General features: G+C 31.5%; 1 protein-coding gene across 1 annotated transcript; it reads right to left on the bottom strand.

Moving 5' to 3' along the window:
• Window positions 1-8,794: 8,794 nt before the first annotated feature.
• LPXK (tetraacyldisaccharide 4'-kinase family protein) lies at window positions 8,795-14,332 on the bottom strand. Its single transcript, XM_078293300.1, has 8 exons — window positions 14,086-14,332; window positions 12,737-12,860; window positions 12,242-12,457; window positions 11,719-11,868; window positions 11,427-11,639; window positions 10,881-10,940; window positions 9,993-10,073; window positions 8,795-9,144 (listed from the first exon to the last, which is right to left on the bottom strand). Exons 1-8 carry the CDS (start codon window positions 14,262-14,264, stop codon window positions 8,977-8,979), a joined length of 1,191 nt encoding a protein of 396 aa, XP_078149426.1. The 5' UTR covers window positions 14,265-14,332; the 3' UTR covers window positions 8,795-8,976.
• Window positions 14,333-17,161: the final 2,829 nt, after the last annotated feature.

The following is a 17,161-nucleotide window of genomic DNA, read 5'->3' on the forward strand; positions in this document are numbered from 1 at the left end:
AAGTAAACAGATTTTAAAAATACCCAGATCTCATTTTGTGTTAAAAAAATCCTACTGCACAAATGACTACACCAAAAATGCCCCAGAAAACCTTGAATTAGAAAAACAGTTGGTTTGGTTTGGGTATTTAAAGAGCATTGAATTATAGCAGCAAAGGCACTTGCAGGTGCAGGACTTCTCAACTAAATGCCAATTTTTTTATATTGCGTTCTGTTACGGTTTTGTATCTATCTACCGGTGAAACCCAATTAAGTTCAACTTAAAAAAAAAAAAAATGAACCAACTAAAAAAATAACAGAGACAAAAGTATTGCTTCAAGATAAAGACTAAAGACAAACAAGTACTAGGGAGGTTCAATGAGTTGGGGGGTTCTTTTGTGGTGAACATGGTGTGTGGATCGAGTGCATATATTGGTATTCGTAATGGATTTATATCTTTATTTTTATTTTGAAAGTCCAAACGGTTTATTACAATCATTCAACATGATCTTTATATGAAAATGTGTACTAGCAAACAAAATTTTATAATTTTTTTCGATAGATAGAAAACCACTTGATCTAAAAATTCTAAACTATCCAAAAACAGTCATTTTCTATCAATATAAAAAAAAAGTAAAAATATTCTAAAAATATAAAATTTAATATGCAAGTACATATATACATAATGTAGTATTAAATTATGGTGTGTCGGGCACATGTGCCAACAAGCACGGCTAAGTTTACAACATGTCTTGTGTCCTATTTTTTTTTTAAATTAGCACTGTTTTTAAGGACACATGATACAGTATGGCATGTTTCATATATGAGGAGGAATCCAATACCTCATCATAACTCATATTTTACATCTTTGTTTTTAAAGTCCAAACTGTCGATCTGAGCCGCTCAATATGATCTTTATACTAAAATATGCATGGGGATGCAATTTCATATTTTTTGGAAATTTTTTACTATTTTTAAGATATGTACAAAATCATTGTTTTTGAACCGTTCAAAAAACAATGATTTTCTACCCATCTTAAAAAATAGTAAAAAAATTATAAAAATTATAAAATTTCATCCCAACTATATTTTAGTATGGATATCATGTTGAACGGTTTGGATCGACAATTTAGACTTCAAAAATAAAGATATAAAATATGAAGTATGATGAGGTATAAAAGGCACAAGACATTGGAACCCTCCTCTTCATAATTTTGTTCAATTATGTTACTCTTTGTAAATATTTTCTCAAATTATACTAAAACAAAAATACCACGTAACATTAAAAGCTAACTGAAATTTACAACAACAAAAAATGTAAATTAATTTTTTTTCCGATATTTTTGATAGTTATTTTACAGGTTTTTGGACATTACTACATATTTTTAAAGTAACATTTTATCAATATCTTAAAAAAAAAATGACACGGTATGTCTAAGTACTGGCATGACATGTTGAAGCACGTTGTACCAAACTGTGTCATGTCGTTAAATATATTGTGTTCATCTTTGATACTGTGCGGCACGATATGTCTAGAAATTTTGATATATTAACATGACATAGACGCAATACCCTACATATGTATATAGAGATCATATTAAACATTTTGGATTGACAGTTAAAATTTTGAACACAAAAATAATAATAATTAATTATAGCGCGGGCTAGAGTATTGAAAACAGGCCAGACTGGGCGGATACTGATGAAACCCGTGCGGACAGGGGGTCAGCACGGGCACGTTGCTCGGGTCCGCAGGTAGCACGGGTTTATTTTCAAAAACCCGACCACGGCCTGGCTCAACCCCCAGTAGCACAGGTCCACAGGTTGCTCGGTTCGGATTCACGGGTTGGTTCGGGTGAGTACGGGTCCGATCCGGTCTGGACCGGTTTTTTTTTTGCTGTTTTTTTTTTTAAACCAATAAAATATAAATCAAAATTCATTTGACATGATTGCATATTTGAACTCAATAATTTTTGTTATAATAAAATATAAATCAAAATTATGAATTTTATTAAAACAATATTGCTTAAATCAATAACTTTAAAATATCTTAAATCAATTACTTTAAAACAAGAGTGAGTCTATGGTACTATGCATATTACGATTTGTTATTGTGCTACGGCTCTATATTTGAGTTTTCAAATCTTAACGGTCGATCCGAACCGTTCATCTTGTTCTCCATATTAATATGTGTTTGGAGACCAAATTTTACATTTTTTGAAATTTTTTTACTATTTTTTTAGATTTATTGAAAATCACTGTTTTTGGATGGTCCAGAATTTTCAGATCAAGTGATTTTCTAAATATCTAAAAAAATAGTAAAAAAATTTCAAAAAATGTAAAATTTGATCTCCAAACACATATTAATATGGAGAACAAGATGAACGGTTCAGATCGACTCTTAGGATTTAAAAACTCGAATATAGAGCCGTAGCACGGTAGCAACCCGTGATATGCATAGTACCATAGACTCACTCTTAAAACAATAAAATATAAATAAAAAAATTAAATCAATTACTTTAAAAAAATTATGAATTATTTTAAAACAATAGATTTGAATTTGGGGAATAAAATTTGAATTATTTGGGGGTTCGAGCGAGCGGGTTCGGTCCGGGTAGATTCGGTCTGGGCTAGTTCAAGCAAGCGGCTAGGCGGGTAGGCGGGTAGGCAGTCTGGTCCGGACAGGTACGGGTTTGGCACCGTCCGGATTATCACGGATTCTTTCTCCAAAAAACCGGTCCCGGCCCATTTTAACCAGGGTAAGGGTTACCCACCTACCTGTTCCAAATCCGGTCACAAGTAGGGTCCAGTTGAGTACGGACTACGGGCGGTCCGGTCCGGATCTGACCCGAGCGAGTATTTTCAATACACTAGCGCGGGCCAATCTGTGATGTGCATGGCACCATGCTTTGCTTACTCGTTTGGATTTCAATACAAAAAATGTTGGTATAGGTGTAGAATTTGCCTCTTAATTAAGTGTCTTGCTCTGGACGTATTTAGTATTTATTTATTTTTATAGATATATTGTGTACATGTAAATGCTTAACTAATTATCTTCAACAATAAGTTATTTTATTGTGACCTGTAATAATAAAAAATAATTGAAAAATTGTTTCTGTTTAATATTAAATTAGTTACTTGTCACAAAAATATTATTCTTGTAAATACAGAGCAACTTTCATCTAATATTTCTTTATTTCATTCAATACTTATTTATTTACACTTTTGACTTTTGTATCATTATCAGACGTGCATGCAACGAGAAATATATAATTATTACTTGTGTTAATGAACTTAAAATTGTTTACAGAATAACTCGCTAAGTATTTATAAGAATATTTTTTTTTTTAAAATACACAGTTGCACGGTCAAATGTTCCGTAATTATAAGTTAAAGCCAACTGAATTTGTGTTAAAATAAATTTTCTAGGTGTTTAATTAATTAAATGTATAAGATATTTATTAAAAGAACTTGTTTTTATTTGTGCATCAAATTGTCTCTAACGACAATATTGTTTTAAAATTAGTGTATTAAAATCACTGTTTTAAATTATGTTTTCGTATGACCCATAATCTTTAAAAAAAACAGTGATTTTATTACTATTTATAAAAATAGTAAAAAAAAATTAAAATATATATATAATTCGGTCTCCAAATATATTTTAATATAAAAATCATGTTGAGCGGTTCAAATTGACTGTTTGAATTTTAAAAATGCAAATAAAGATGTGATAGATGATTGCGTAAAAAAACAATGTGATATATTTTTACTACTCGATAGAAACTATATATTTTATATAAATCAATAGAAATTAAAGCTCTCATATTGCTGCTTTCTAAATGATATCAAATTAAACACCTATTGTATAAATAAACAATAAAAAAAAAGTCCATACTGCATAACCCTTCCAAGCTGTCAGAAACATGCCACACGAAAAGGTACACTCCACATCGGCACCAAAAAATCATGGATTAATTTTTTTTAAAAAGTACTTGAGGGAACAATAAATAGGGATCACGCTAGGTGTCATGTACTCAAGGTGCAATTGGGGGGTGTTGTATCAGCCTTTTTGATCCATTGCCATCATTATTTTTAATTTTATTTATTTATTATCATGGATGTTCACTGCATCTGCATGCATGACTTATTGCTACACTGCCCCAAAAACACCCAGTGTCATTCCCTCCATTTAATGCTCTCCCCCACTACAACCAGAACTTTCTTATTTTTTAGAAAACAAAAAAATAACAAAAAAAAGATGAATTGAACAGTGTTGAATCGTTCAAGTCTGTACTTATTTCAAACTGAATCAACTAAATTAGACCGATTCTAGATCGACCGAGTTTGCACTAGTTCCAAACCGATTTTCAAAAAAAAAGAAATAGTGAAAATCATTATTCTTTTGCACTTCTATTCAAAAAAGATAATAGTGCTCGAAGAAATATGATAGAAATAATTTAGGTATATAACAAATGAATCATATATATGATAAATATAAAGTCTTTTCCGAGTGCTTAAGGTGATTAATGTGAGTACATCATTATTCGTTTAGTGCAAAAGAAGTTTCTGACAATTAAATCTAAATTTTTGATTCAATTCGGTTAATTCTGATCGATTCATCTAATTCTTATTTTATAGTTAAGTGATCGATTCCGATTTTGCCTACTATATTTATAACCAAACTTAATGACCTACAATTCTTTTGAAATTCCTAAAAAAAAAATATTACTATATATCTATCTCTATTGTGACAAAATATTTATATATTTCTAATATAAAACTTTCTGCCACTTCATCCCTTTAACTTTTTTTTCTTTCCTCCAGTTCAGACGCAAACGGATGCATCCATTTTCATTGTGCAGTCTTAAATTCTCTACAGTACAAGCAGGTGAATGGGGACATGACATGACAGCCTTTTTATGTACATAATAATGGATTCAATTTTCTTTAATATTTTTACTAATCCAAATTTAGAAGAAAAAATGCATGGCTACAATATTATATTTTTGAAATATTGTAAATTTTATGTTTAATATGTGAATGCATTTTTATGAAGTTCATCACCTATTTTTTTGTAAAAATATAGGTTAAAAAATAAAATAGGATGAATGTCTATAAACATGTAAGTGGTTAGTAAAATTTTGGATGCATATCTTTTACATGCCTATCATACATAAAATATTTACAAAGTTTTAACATGTTATATAAATTTTATATTTAATATCTGAATGTGTTTATATGAAGTTAATAACATTTTTTTTTTTTGTAAAAATCCAGGTTAAAAATAATTACTATGTTTTTGTTTGCATATTTTACATGTTTATACCAGTGTTGTAAAAAAGGGTCTTAATGGTTGTTTAATCGTTAACGACGGCCAAACCGTTATGAATACACTCAACGGATGCCTGTTTGAGGATGAAAACGATTAATCAGCCATTTTACCGTTTAATCAGTCATTTATTCCCATTTATTTCTGTTTATTCCAATAAATATTTATTTTCACATTACTTTTTCTGTGATAGTGTGTGATCATAAGGTTTATAAATCTTGTATTGTAGTTTTATTTGTGCTTTAATATACATCCAATATTTATTATATATTTTTTTTCTTCTTACTTACTTTGAAATTGATTAATTCTTCTATTATTTATATACCATATATTTTTCTTATTTACTGATGTATTTTTTTCAATTAGTACGACATGTTCATTTATAAAATTAAGTTGTTATCATAAACTAAATTTAGTGATTTTATGTTGAAATGTTTTATTTCTTTCAAATAGTATGTTATTAGTATTTGAAAAAGCTTAATTCTCAAATTTATTTTTTCATTAAATAAATGTGTTACTTACACGTGTAAAATGCTAATATGTTAAGAAGAAATAAGCGTAGTGTCATGTTATAGTAACAAAACTAAGTTAAATTAAGTTTATTTGATAAGTTTAGTGAGTTAAATAAATTATTTCTAATAAATTATGATATATATATAGGGTCCGGCTAATTTGCTGCCGGCAGCATTTTAGCCGGAGGTGCTGCCGCCTTTTTTATTTTGTGATGTTCAAACAACAAATCTAAACCGTTAGATGTTTAATCTATACTATAATCTACTTGGAGACCAAATTTTACATTTTTTGGAATTTTTTTACTATTTATTAAGATGGTTAGAAAACCACTGATTTCAGTAAATTTCTACAGCATTGAAATCAGCGGTTTTCAAACCAGCTTAATAAATAGTAAAAAAATTCCAAAAAATGTAAAATTTGGTCTCCAAGTAGATTATAATATATATTAAACATCTAATGGTTTAGATTTGTTGTTTGGACATCAGAAAATAAAAAAGCCTCGGCAGCAACTCCGGCTGAAATGCTGTCGGCAGCAATTTAGCTGTGCCCTATATATATATATAGAGAGATAAAAATGTTAAATTGTATGCATAATTCCGATTAATCAACTGCATATCGATTAATCGTTTGACGATACCCCATCTGTCCGACGGCCGGATACCGTTATTTACAACACTGGTTTATACATACAGTAATCGTTACTGTGTTTTATAACATGTTATGTGAACCACCAACAGAGACAATTAGTGCTCAATTAATGTGATTGCCCCCCTACAGAATGTATTATTATAGATACCAGACTTTCACTGCAAAATATTTCTAGACACTTTTTGTACCTAATTAAGAGTCTGTAATTCCTACACCATTAAATTCTTTACATACATATGTAAGTTGGACCATTAATTGTTATTTATTACAATTAACAAGGATTTAACAAAATAATATGAATTCTACAAAGATAAAAATTAAGTCAATAGCATCAGTAAAACAGTGAGATCAATGATTTTTCAAGCTTCATTTATTAAAATAGAGTAGAACTAGGGTGTTCTTTAAGCTCACCATTTCTTAAGTTTCATTTTTTTTTTTTTTTTTGGTGAACTCAACTCCAAATTCTGTCATAATGACTTTAAATAAATGATGAATTCAAACTATTCAAACTGATCTACTTTAAGAGTAATTTATTTATATATCAAATTTATAGATTTTTGAATTAATTTAGTAGAATGTCAAGTAGTCAATAAAGAAGGTTTATAAGTTAATGTTAATACGTTTAATTTTTATTATTTTTTGACCATTTGACTTTACACGTATATAATTTTATAAAAAATTTAACCTATTTCCTACCATTAAATTATTTAGAGTACGTATATAATTTTCACCATTTTGCAATTAAAAAATTAAATAAAATAAAATTCTACGAAGGTAAAATTAAGTCAATAACATTGGTAAAACCATGAGATCATCGATTTTTTAAGCTCCATTTATTAGAATAATAATGATGACATATAAATAAAGAGAAAAAATTCCAGCAAATAAATGAACCACATTAAAAAAAAAAAAAACAAATTTAGTGATTAAAATTGCTCCTATAATTAGTGGCAACACGCAGGTAACATAGATTAGCACCACAGAAAATCAACCAGAGTACTTGGTTTGGTTTGGTTTGGTTTTGTTAGGCAGCCACTGCTGCCTCCACTCCTTTCATGCTTTGGCTGTTTGGCATTATCTAGGGTTTCTTTTTGTTTTAAGTACCCCTTCAAGAGGGGCACCTAAACAACTATTTAGTGAAAGATATATGTTCTTCTTTTTCTTTATCTTTTAGAATGGAGCTAGTGTCACCTAACAAATGATATAATTAATTAATTTAACAAGCAGATTATATGTGGTAGAGTGAGGCTCTTGTACTTTGCAAATTGCGCAATGGTCCGTGCTATGAATCATTATCTCTGTTAAAAAAAAGTTCAAACATTTAATCCAAACCATTTAAAATAATCTCCATATAAAAAAATGTACTTGGAGACTAAATTTTACATTTTCTAGATTTTTTTTACTATTTATTTAGATAAGTACAAAATCACCCAATCTAAAGGTTTTGAACCATTCAAAAATAATGATTTTCAACCTATTTGAAAAACACTAAAAAAAAATTCTACAAAATGTAAAATTTGATCTCTAAATATATATTCATATGGAGATCATATTGAATAGTTTGGATCAACAGTTTAGACTTTAAAAATATAAATATGAATCTATAGTATGAATCGATCCATGCTTTGTAAATACCACAACCTCAAGTCCTCAACCAATGTCAGATTCTAACCAGCTAATGTCATTGTATATAATTAATAAATCAAATGGGGCAAGTGACATTATTTTTTTCTTATTTTATTTATATGATATCGACAAATGATTGAAGACACAACAAACCTTGGATTGAATACATTCACATCATTTTCTTCATTCTGACATTTTTTCTAAGAAAAAAACAAAGGAATATTCTTCATGGTTGGATTGAAGTAAACCCAACTAGGGGTGTTGAAATTGTTGATTCGATTATAACCAAATTAAAATAGTCAAATTAATATTTCATTTGGTTTACAAAAATCTAGTCAAAACCAAATTAAACTTGTCAATCAAATAACGACCAAACCAAAAAAACAAATTAAATTTCAATTTGTTTGGTTGAACTGAAATAATAGAGATTAAATTTTAAAAGATCAAAACTCAATACATACACAAATAAATTTAATAATCATAAAATAAATATCAAGATATATATATATCAGCCTTTCCTTAAAAAACGATATATATGAGTTGAACCAAAATAAGACACATGTAACCGAACCAAATATAAAATCCAAAGTAATTCAAGAAAATATCAAGTAAATTTCAATTTGGTTGGTTGAACCAAAATAAATTAAATTAAACTGAACCAAATACAAAAAAACCGAAGTAATTAAAAAATTCAACCGAACCGAATTATTTAAACCAAAAAAACTGAACCTTTTAATCCAAAATTTGTTAGTTTTGTTGAAAACCAAATAAATCGGATCCAATGAACACCCAAAAACCCAACCTATTTCAAGAGAAGCAAATTCTAGTTGTTTTTTACCCTACTTGATTTTGTCAATGAAAACCAGCAAAAATAACTATATGTTACAAATTTGTTTTATAAGAACATTTCTTAAGAATTAGCTCCTTCAGTTTTGCTTTAAAACTGACTTCTCCCTTCGATTTCAGAGGCATAATTCGAAAAGAAGAGCACAACACAAGTACTTTAAATTCGCCTAGTTTCTGAAGAACAGCTGGGTCTCTGTCATAATCCTATTCAAATATATATATTAAAAAAAAAATTAATCAAATGATTACAATTGAAAATCAGTCAATTTACAATTTCAACCGGGAATTTTAGTCATTTAAAATGATTCCTTTTTGTTCACTTCTCAACTTCTTCACTGTCACGCACTAGTACTGGTACCAACCATTGTAAAAGTACATGAACAGTAAGTACTATGGTACCAGTAAGCAAAATATTTAATGCTGGTACCAAGCATTGTAAAAGTACAACTATGGTACCAGTAAGCAAAATATAAAATTCTGGTACCAAGCAGTGTAAAAGTACATGAATAGTAAGTATAACTATGGTACCAGTAAGCAAAATATAAAATTCTGGTACCAAGCATTGTAAAAGTACATGAATAGTAAGTACAAGTGTACAACTATGGTACCAGTGAGCAAAGTATATGACTTGTATTGAACGAGTTTGATAAAATTGAGTTCAGTCAGTATATTTTTTAGAAATGGGAAAGTTTCATGTATACCCATTCAAAAACTTTGAAATTATGTATTTCCCCCTCTAAACTTCATAATATCATATTCAACCTTCCAAATTTAAATAACTCACAGATTTACTCATTTTATTGCCTTTTCATCAAAACTCATTTTATATTTATAAAATATCCATTTTACCCTTTACGTAGTTTATTATTAAACATGAAAACATCGGTGGACTTGAATAGGAAAAAATACGTAATTTCAAAGTTTTTGAGGAGTATACATGAAATTCCCCCTTTTAGAAAACATCAGTGGACTTGAATAGGAAAATGAAATTTCAGGCACAAAAAAAAACTAAAAAATTTACAGTTATCTGAAATTGAAGAGAGATGTCGTACCTTCTCTGTCACTATAATGGCAGCTTTATTATTATATACCAAAGCAAGGTTTCTAATCTTATCTTTGATCAGCTTTATATCCTATATAAAAGCATGTTACTAATTAAAAAATCAAGTACTGAAATTTCATGTCATGGATTAATACTTATATGGCACAGTTCAGTCTCTTGGGTTACAGTTTTGACCCAAATTTAGAGGTGTTCAAATGGTCGGTTTGGTTAAAACCGAATTAAAATAGTCAAACCAAAATTTGATTCGGCTTTCAAAAATCTAACCGAACCAACCGAGTAACAACCGAACCAAAAACCCAAAGTAAATTTTGGTTTGTTTGGTTGAACTGAAATAAGAGAGATTAAATTTCAAAAGGTCAGAAATACATTTAATAATCTAAGAAATAAATATCAAGATATATATCAGTCGAACCTAAACAAGAGAGATTAAACTGAACCAAATATAAACTAACCGAAGTAATTGAACTAAATATCAAGTAATTTTGATTTGTTAGATTGAACCGAAATAAGGGTGATTGAACCTAACCAAATATAAAAAATCGAAGTAATTCAAAAATTCAACCGAACCTAACCATTTAAACCAAAAAACCGAATCACTCAATCCAAAATTTGTCGGTTCAGTTGAAAACCAAATAAACCGGATCAAATGAACACCCCTACCCAAATGAGCCCACATATAACCACAGATGGATTCTAAATTCTGAAATTAAACCTCTAGTTGAATCCAATTTTTCCTTTATATACATACCCACAAATCCACAATAAAAGAAATTTCAAAAACAAGAACCTACTAACAGGTGAGCATTACAATTTTGATTGAAAGAAAGAAAGATGATAAAATCTAACAAAATAACCCAAAAAAAAAAAAAAAACATACATCACTTTGAACAGAATGATGATCACTGAAATCCAATCTATGTATGTTCAATGCACCAATCTGCACCAAGTAAAGAAACCAACAATTTAAACAGTCAAGTATTATAGGATCAATAATTTTTGTAGAGTGAGGCTATGGTACTATGCATAGCACATATTGGTCCGTACTATGGATGAATATTTTCATTTTCAAAGTACAAATAGTCGATATGAACTGTTCATCATGATCTCCATATGAAAATGTATTTATAGATCAAATTTCACATTTTTTAGAACATTTTTACTATTTTTTTAGATAGGTAGAAAATCATTTGATCTAAAGATTTTAGACCATTCAAAGTAGGGATTTTCTACATAACTAAAAAGATGGTTAAAAAATTCTAAACAGTATAAAATTTTGTGACCAAGTACATTTTCATATGGAGATCATATTAAACGTTCAGATTGACTGTTTGGAATTTGAAAATGAAGATATTGATATTCATAGTACCATAGCCTCACTCATTTTTGTATTAATATAGTAAAAAAATTTGACGAGGGAGGGGACCTCTGTAATTGCTTTAATGAAGGAATCAGGACAGCCAATAGCTGATACACACAGCACAGCAAAATCATGCACTGTATTTAGAGGCAGTTTTTCATTTGGGTCCTTAATTTCGAAAAAATGAGATGGAACCAATTCACTGAAATAGATTAAATGTTTCTTCGAACAAATCCTCAAAATCGTTGATTCGATGGATTTGAGCTGTGCTTCACACACCTAATCAGTAATAAAGTTAGCATTAGTTATTGAATTTTCTATTAACTTTTAGAGAGAGAGAGAGAGAACTTGACAGTACCAAATTGCCATGATGTATAACTATAACATCAGCTCGGTTAAGTGCACTTAGAGGCTCTCTCAAGGGCCCACGTGGGATTAAATGCCCATTTCCCCAAGGCACTAATCCATTTATCATGACAATTTCAACTTGCCGAGACAAACTCCAGTGCTACCTAGATCAAAAAATAATAACTTATAAAAAAAAGATTAAAAATCAGAGAGGAATTACTTTACTCCTTGAGTGAGGCTATGGTACAATGCATAGCGCGGATTGGACCGTACTACAGATAAATATTTTTTTTAGAAATATTTTACAATTTTTCTACATAGGTAGAAAATCACTACTTTTGAATGGTACAAAATATAGTAAAAATTAGTAAAATAATTTTTAAAAATAATAAAATTTGATCCACAAGTACATTTTCATGTGGAGATCGATCGTTTGGACTTAAAAAATGGAGATCCATAGCACAGACCAATCTGCACTATACATAGTACCATAACATAGCCCCACTCATTTTATTTTATTTATTTTTATTTACCTGCATTCCATCATCAAGTATAACTACACCGACTTTTTCATTTTTAGAATTCATTTCGGATTTTTCGCCGACTAATAAGCTTGGTAAATTAGCGTGCCCAAATTTTTTAATTATAGAGGCTGCCACCTCAGCCCTATTTTTACCCAGACCAATTTTCGCTGAGGTACCGAAGAGATGCCTTTCTAACATTTTAGCCTCATCACCTCCCTCATAACCCTACAAAAAGTGCATAGCATAGATTATTGGGGGAATTTCATATATATCCCTCAAAAACTTCAAAATTACATATTTCCCCCTCTAAATTTCAAAAACTAACAAATTTACACAATTTATTGCCTTTTTTATTAAAACTCATTGTAAAATTTTAAAGTTCCCATTTTACCCCTAGATTAATGGAGAATAGTTGAAACATGGGAATTAAAATAGAAGGTGCTATTCCAACTTGCTTATTCTAGAATTGCAATTAAACAAAGTGAACCCAACTAAGTAACTAACCCTTGTGAGAATAAGAGGCGAGATACCGGCTTGATCAAAGAAGCGAGAAATATATTCCACCATTGGCGTTTTTCCGGTACCACCCCATGTGATGTTCCCCACACTTATGACTGGTACCGGCAACCTGAAGAACAAAAAAGTAAACAGATACCAACATTAATATAAAAAAGAGAAGAATTCAAATGCCTTCACTTTTTGTGCCTCCATCGTGCCTCTTTTTCTTAATTTTCTAGTAACAAAAATTATAAAACTTATATGCCAAAACAAAACCATTAGATGTGATCTATAATTCTATATTAGTTGTCTACATGCACATAGGCAATTATCATTTTTCGGTTTATTTTTATATGAATCAATATGTTGAAAAATCAACAACCAAAAATTATCAAAATAAAGTTAAAATGTCATGATTGCAAACTCTCGATAATAATCAAAATAAAGTTAAAATGTCATGATTGCATAGAGAAAATGATATAGTTCATATCTAATGGTTTTATTTTGACATTTAAGTAATAATTTTGAAATTATTAAAGGTTTAAAAATGAAAGCATAATGGAAGCACAAAAATTGGAGCATTTGAACACTCCTCTATAAAAAATTACTATCTTCTCCTACTCTACCAGTACTAAGTCAAACCTGATTATATACAAAAGGTATTACCAGTGAGCTGCTATCTGACATTACCAGTACTACACACACATGGTGAAATCTAACAGGAATAAAAAGTCAGCCTTTCTCTGGCAAAAGACAGAATTCTGAAAAGTCACAAGACCTAAATTTACCAGTGAGCTAGTATCTGGCATTACCAGTTCTACACTTTGCATGGTGAAATCAAACATGACCTACAAAAATCAGCCTTTCTCTGGCAAAAGAGAGAATTCTGAAAAGTCACAAGACCCAAATTTACCAGTGATCCAACCCAGCTTGGTTATGATATAACCCAAACATGACTCGATCTGATCAATAACACAAATGTTAAGAGATCCAAAGCCCGAACCCAACCCGACAAAAGAACTGTACCACACTGCATGATTTACATTTCCAATTTGGATACCAATACTCACATCTTTTTTTTTTTTCCAGATATCAGTAGAGATCAATATCCAATCAACATTACGTATTTTCCCCTCTAAAATTCATAATATCATAGGTTCCCTTCTAAATTTCAACAACTCACACATGTACCCAATTTATTGCCTTTTTTTTATTAAAACTCATTTTAATTTATGAAGTTCCCATTTTACCATTTATTAAGAAAATAAAAAATACGTAATTTCAAGGTTTTTGAGGGGTGTAAATGAAAGTCTCCCTCAAAAAAAAAGGAAAAGTAGAAAGAAGAGAAAAGGAACCTGTGAGGAGAGAAGAGGCGGTACTGGTAGAGAGCACGGCGAAGGGAGAGAGAGAGGCTGAAGAGAGAGGAGGCGACTGAGAGGAGAGGGAGGAGAGAGCGGTGGGTTAACGGTAGATCCGATAAGCGGTTGTCGGGCGTGACAGCAATCCGGATTATCGCTCTCTTGATCCGCTCCATTAGTTAGCAGTAGAAGTCCAGTACCATTGTCTGGTCACTCTGGTGTTACTGCGTTCGAATTTGGGAGAAAGCGGAATTGAGTTATTGACAGCCTATGTGTTGCACGGATACGGATACAGATATCGTGTCGGACACAACACGGATAGGGCGATACGGTAATTTTCAAAAATTAAGAATACGACACGCTTATTATATTGTATGATTAATTTAATAATATTATTATTATATAAATTAAATATCAAAATTCTGAATTACTTTAAATATAAAAGCTAATAGCTTATAACATCAAATGTAAAGTGGTTCAGTGATTAAGGCCTCAGACGTTTACAATCAAAACCCTAGTTCGAATCCAGGTTGTAGCGCTGGAAAAAAATATTTTTTGGCGGGGTTCACAGCAGAGCAAGAATGTTTTTTGGCGGGGTGCACAGAGCAACTACCTCTTTGGCGGTCCACAGCAGCGCGGTGCATGGTGCAGCGATGGACCAGGCGCGCGGTATCCAGGGCATATCTAGATGTGTCAAAGTGGTGTCTAGGCCGTATCCAAATGAGTCAGAGCATGTCGAAGACCGTATAAAGGACTAAGGACACGCCACGTAAGACGACGCGCCAGCTGGCATGTCTGATACGTATCGTGGCCGTGTCTGAGGCGCGTCGGTGTCGGATACGTGTCGGACACGAGTACGATGGGTTTCTAGGAGTGTCAGGGTAACATAGTTGACAGCAGTTAGCAGTTAATGAGATTCGTGGTGCATTGAGATTCGTGCGATCAAAATCTCTGCTAACGATGTAACGACTAAGGAGAAACAAGGATTTCATTATAATTAATTCAAGGCCTATTAATTAAACATGTCTAAATATTGTAAGGTTTATCAAAATGTCGGGCCCATAATTCTCTGAGGCCCATAATGAGATTTGTAAGTTTTATTTAGAAGAGTGGGGGAGGTCTAAAAGTTCGTGCGCATTTGATTAACGCAAATCTAGAAGTTGTTTGCACGAACATGATTCAAACGGGACCGAATTTGGTGTGTTGCTCGTCGGACCGCCTCTGACTTCTTATTTAAATAAGACAAAATATAAAATGATATATTTAAAATTGAGGGGTTCAAATGCACCCAAATTTTTGTGTACCCAAATGCACCCTATCCTTTTTCTCCGTTTTCAAAGTCCGAATAGTCAATCCGAACCGTTAGATGCGATCTATATATTAAGATGTGCTTGGAGACCAAATTTTACATTTTTTGTAATTTTTTACTATTTATTAAGCCACTTTGAAAAATCGCTGATCCAATGGTCCAGAAAATGTAAAATCAGCGATTTTCAAAGTGGCTTAATAAATAGTAAAAAAATTCCAAAAAATGTAAAATTTGGTCTCCAAGCACATCTTAATATATAGATCGCATCTAACGGTTCGGATTGACTATTCGGACTTTAAAAACAGAGAAAAAGAATTTGAAAAATAAGATGCATTTGGGTGCACAAAAATTTTGGTGCATTTGAACCCTCCTCTTTAAAATTTAACTGTCGAATTGCTGATGCAACGTCTTCCATTCCTAAAACAATAATCATTGTCGGTCAGGCCCATAATTTGTCTGGCCCATTAACTTAGGAATAGTTACCAACTCTGGCCCATAATTTTGTAAGGTTTATGTTAGGCCCTAATACTTTTTCATAATTGAAAAGATGGAGAAGAACTGGCCGTCTTTCAACAGTAGTGATGTCTTATTCTGAAAAGAAAATATAAAAAAGAGAAGCATCCATCAGGTACCTGAGGAGCCTTGCACCAAAATCAATTCTTTGGATTCAGTTCTAGTCGGATCAAAAGAATTTGGTGGCTAAAGGGGGGTTCGTTTTGAGATTTTGTGTCACAATCAAAAGAAGAGTCTGGATTTATTAATTGTACCTCAGGTATATGAGGTGATGGGAATTTTCCTTCCCAATCGATTGTTAAGTTCGAAACTGGTCAGGTATCACACCTGGTAGAGGAAATATGAATCATCCGTTTAAATTGGCACGATTATTATTATTTTTTATTAAAGAACTCTGGTATACTCCAGCATCTTTATATGCTATTTTTTGAGAATTGAACATGCAACCTTTTCGTAGAAAGATGGAACTCATATCACTGCATTAAGTCCGCAGTTCTTAACTGTCACGATTATTAAAGGCGCCTACATATTTAAGGCGAGTCTGAAAATAATTTGGTTATGCTTAGAGATAAAAACACATCGTGTGTAATACCATAGGAGATTGATTGTTTTTCTCTTAGGCCTCGCTCCAATTGGAGGTACGCAGAGAAAGGAAAAGTGAGATTCATTGTGTGGAGGAGAGCTTCATCTAATATAGTTTGGTCATCAGGGGCGGACCCAGATGTATTCAGGGGGTGGGCAGCCGCCCCCCTTTGGATTTTGAGTTTTAGTGCTGATTTAGTAGTTCCGATTGATTATGCCCCTCCTCCCCCCTTCGAAAAAAATTGTCTCTCTCTGGGACGTTTGATTCGTAATTCAGGTTAAATTTACGGTTAAAATCAAAATAAATTCTTGAATTATGATTAGTATTTAGAATTATAAGTTAAAGAATCATAAATTACAAGTCAGAATATTGAAAAGTATAGGTCAAAGTATTATTTTTTATCGAATATCTAATAATTAATGGGTTTAAATCCGATTCACTATTTTTTTGCCCCCCTGACGAAAATCCTGAATCTGTCCCTGCCAGTCATGATGTAAACCCTAAACCCTAAACGGAGAAGGAGCGAAGAGGAACGATTGTTGTTCGAAGAGAAACAAGGTGAACACACTACAACAAAACAGGTCTTCAACTAGGGCTGTAAACGAGCTGGCTCGGGCTGAGTTGGGCCTTAGCTCGATTCGTTTATTTTGGCCCGAGCCTGGACCGAG

The sequence above is a fragment of the Carex rostrata genome, chromosome 27 (assembly GCF_964058835.1).
Source record: "Carex rostrata chromosome 27, lpCarRost1.2, whole genome shotgun sequence".
In the NCBI taxonomy this organism is placed as follows: domain Eukaryota; kingdom Viridiplantae; phylum Streptophyta; class Magnoliopsida; order Poales; family Cyperaceae; genus Carex; species Carex rostrata.

Bases quoted from the DNA above. Each gene is read 5' to 3' on its own strand.
- LPXK (XM_078293300.1), bottom strand. From the start codon at position 14,264: ATGGAGCGGATCAAGAGAGCGATAATCCGGATTGCTGTCACGCCCGAC. The intron at 10,941-11,426 runs GTCCCCTCCCTC...TACTTGGTGCAG, and splicing joins TCATTAAAGCAATTACAGAG to ATTGGTGCATTGAACATACA. The intron at 10,074-10,880 runs GTATGTTTTTTT...GCTTTTATATAG, and splicing joins ATCATTCTGTTCAAAGTGAT to GATATAAAGCTGATCAAAGA.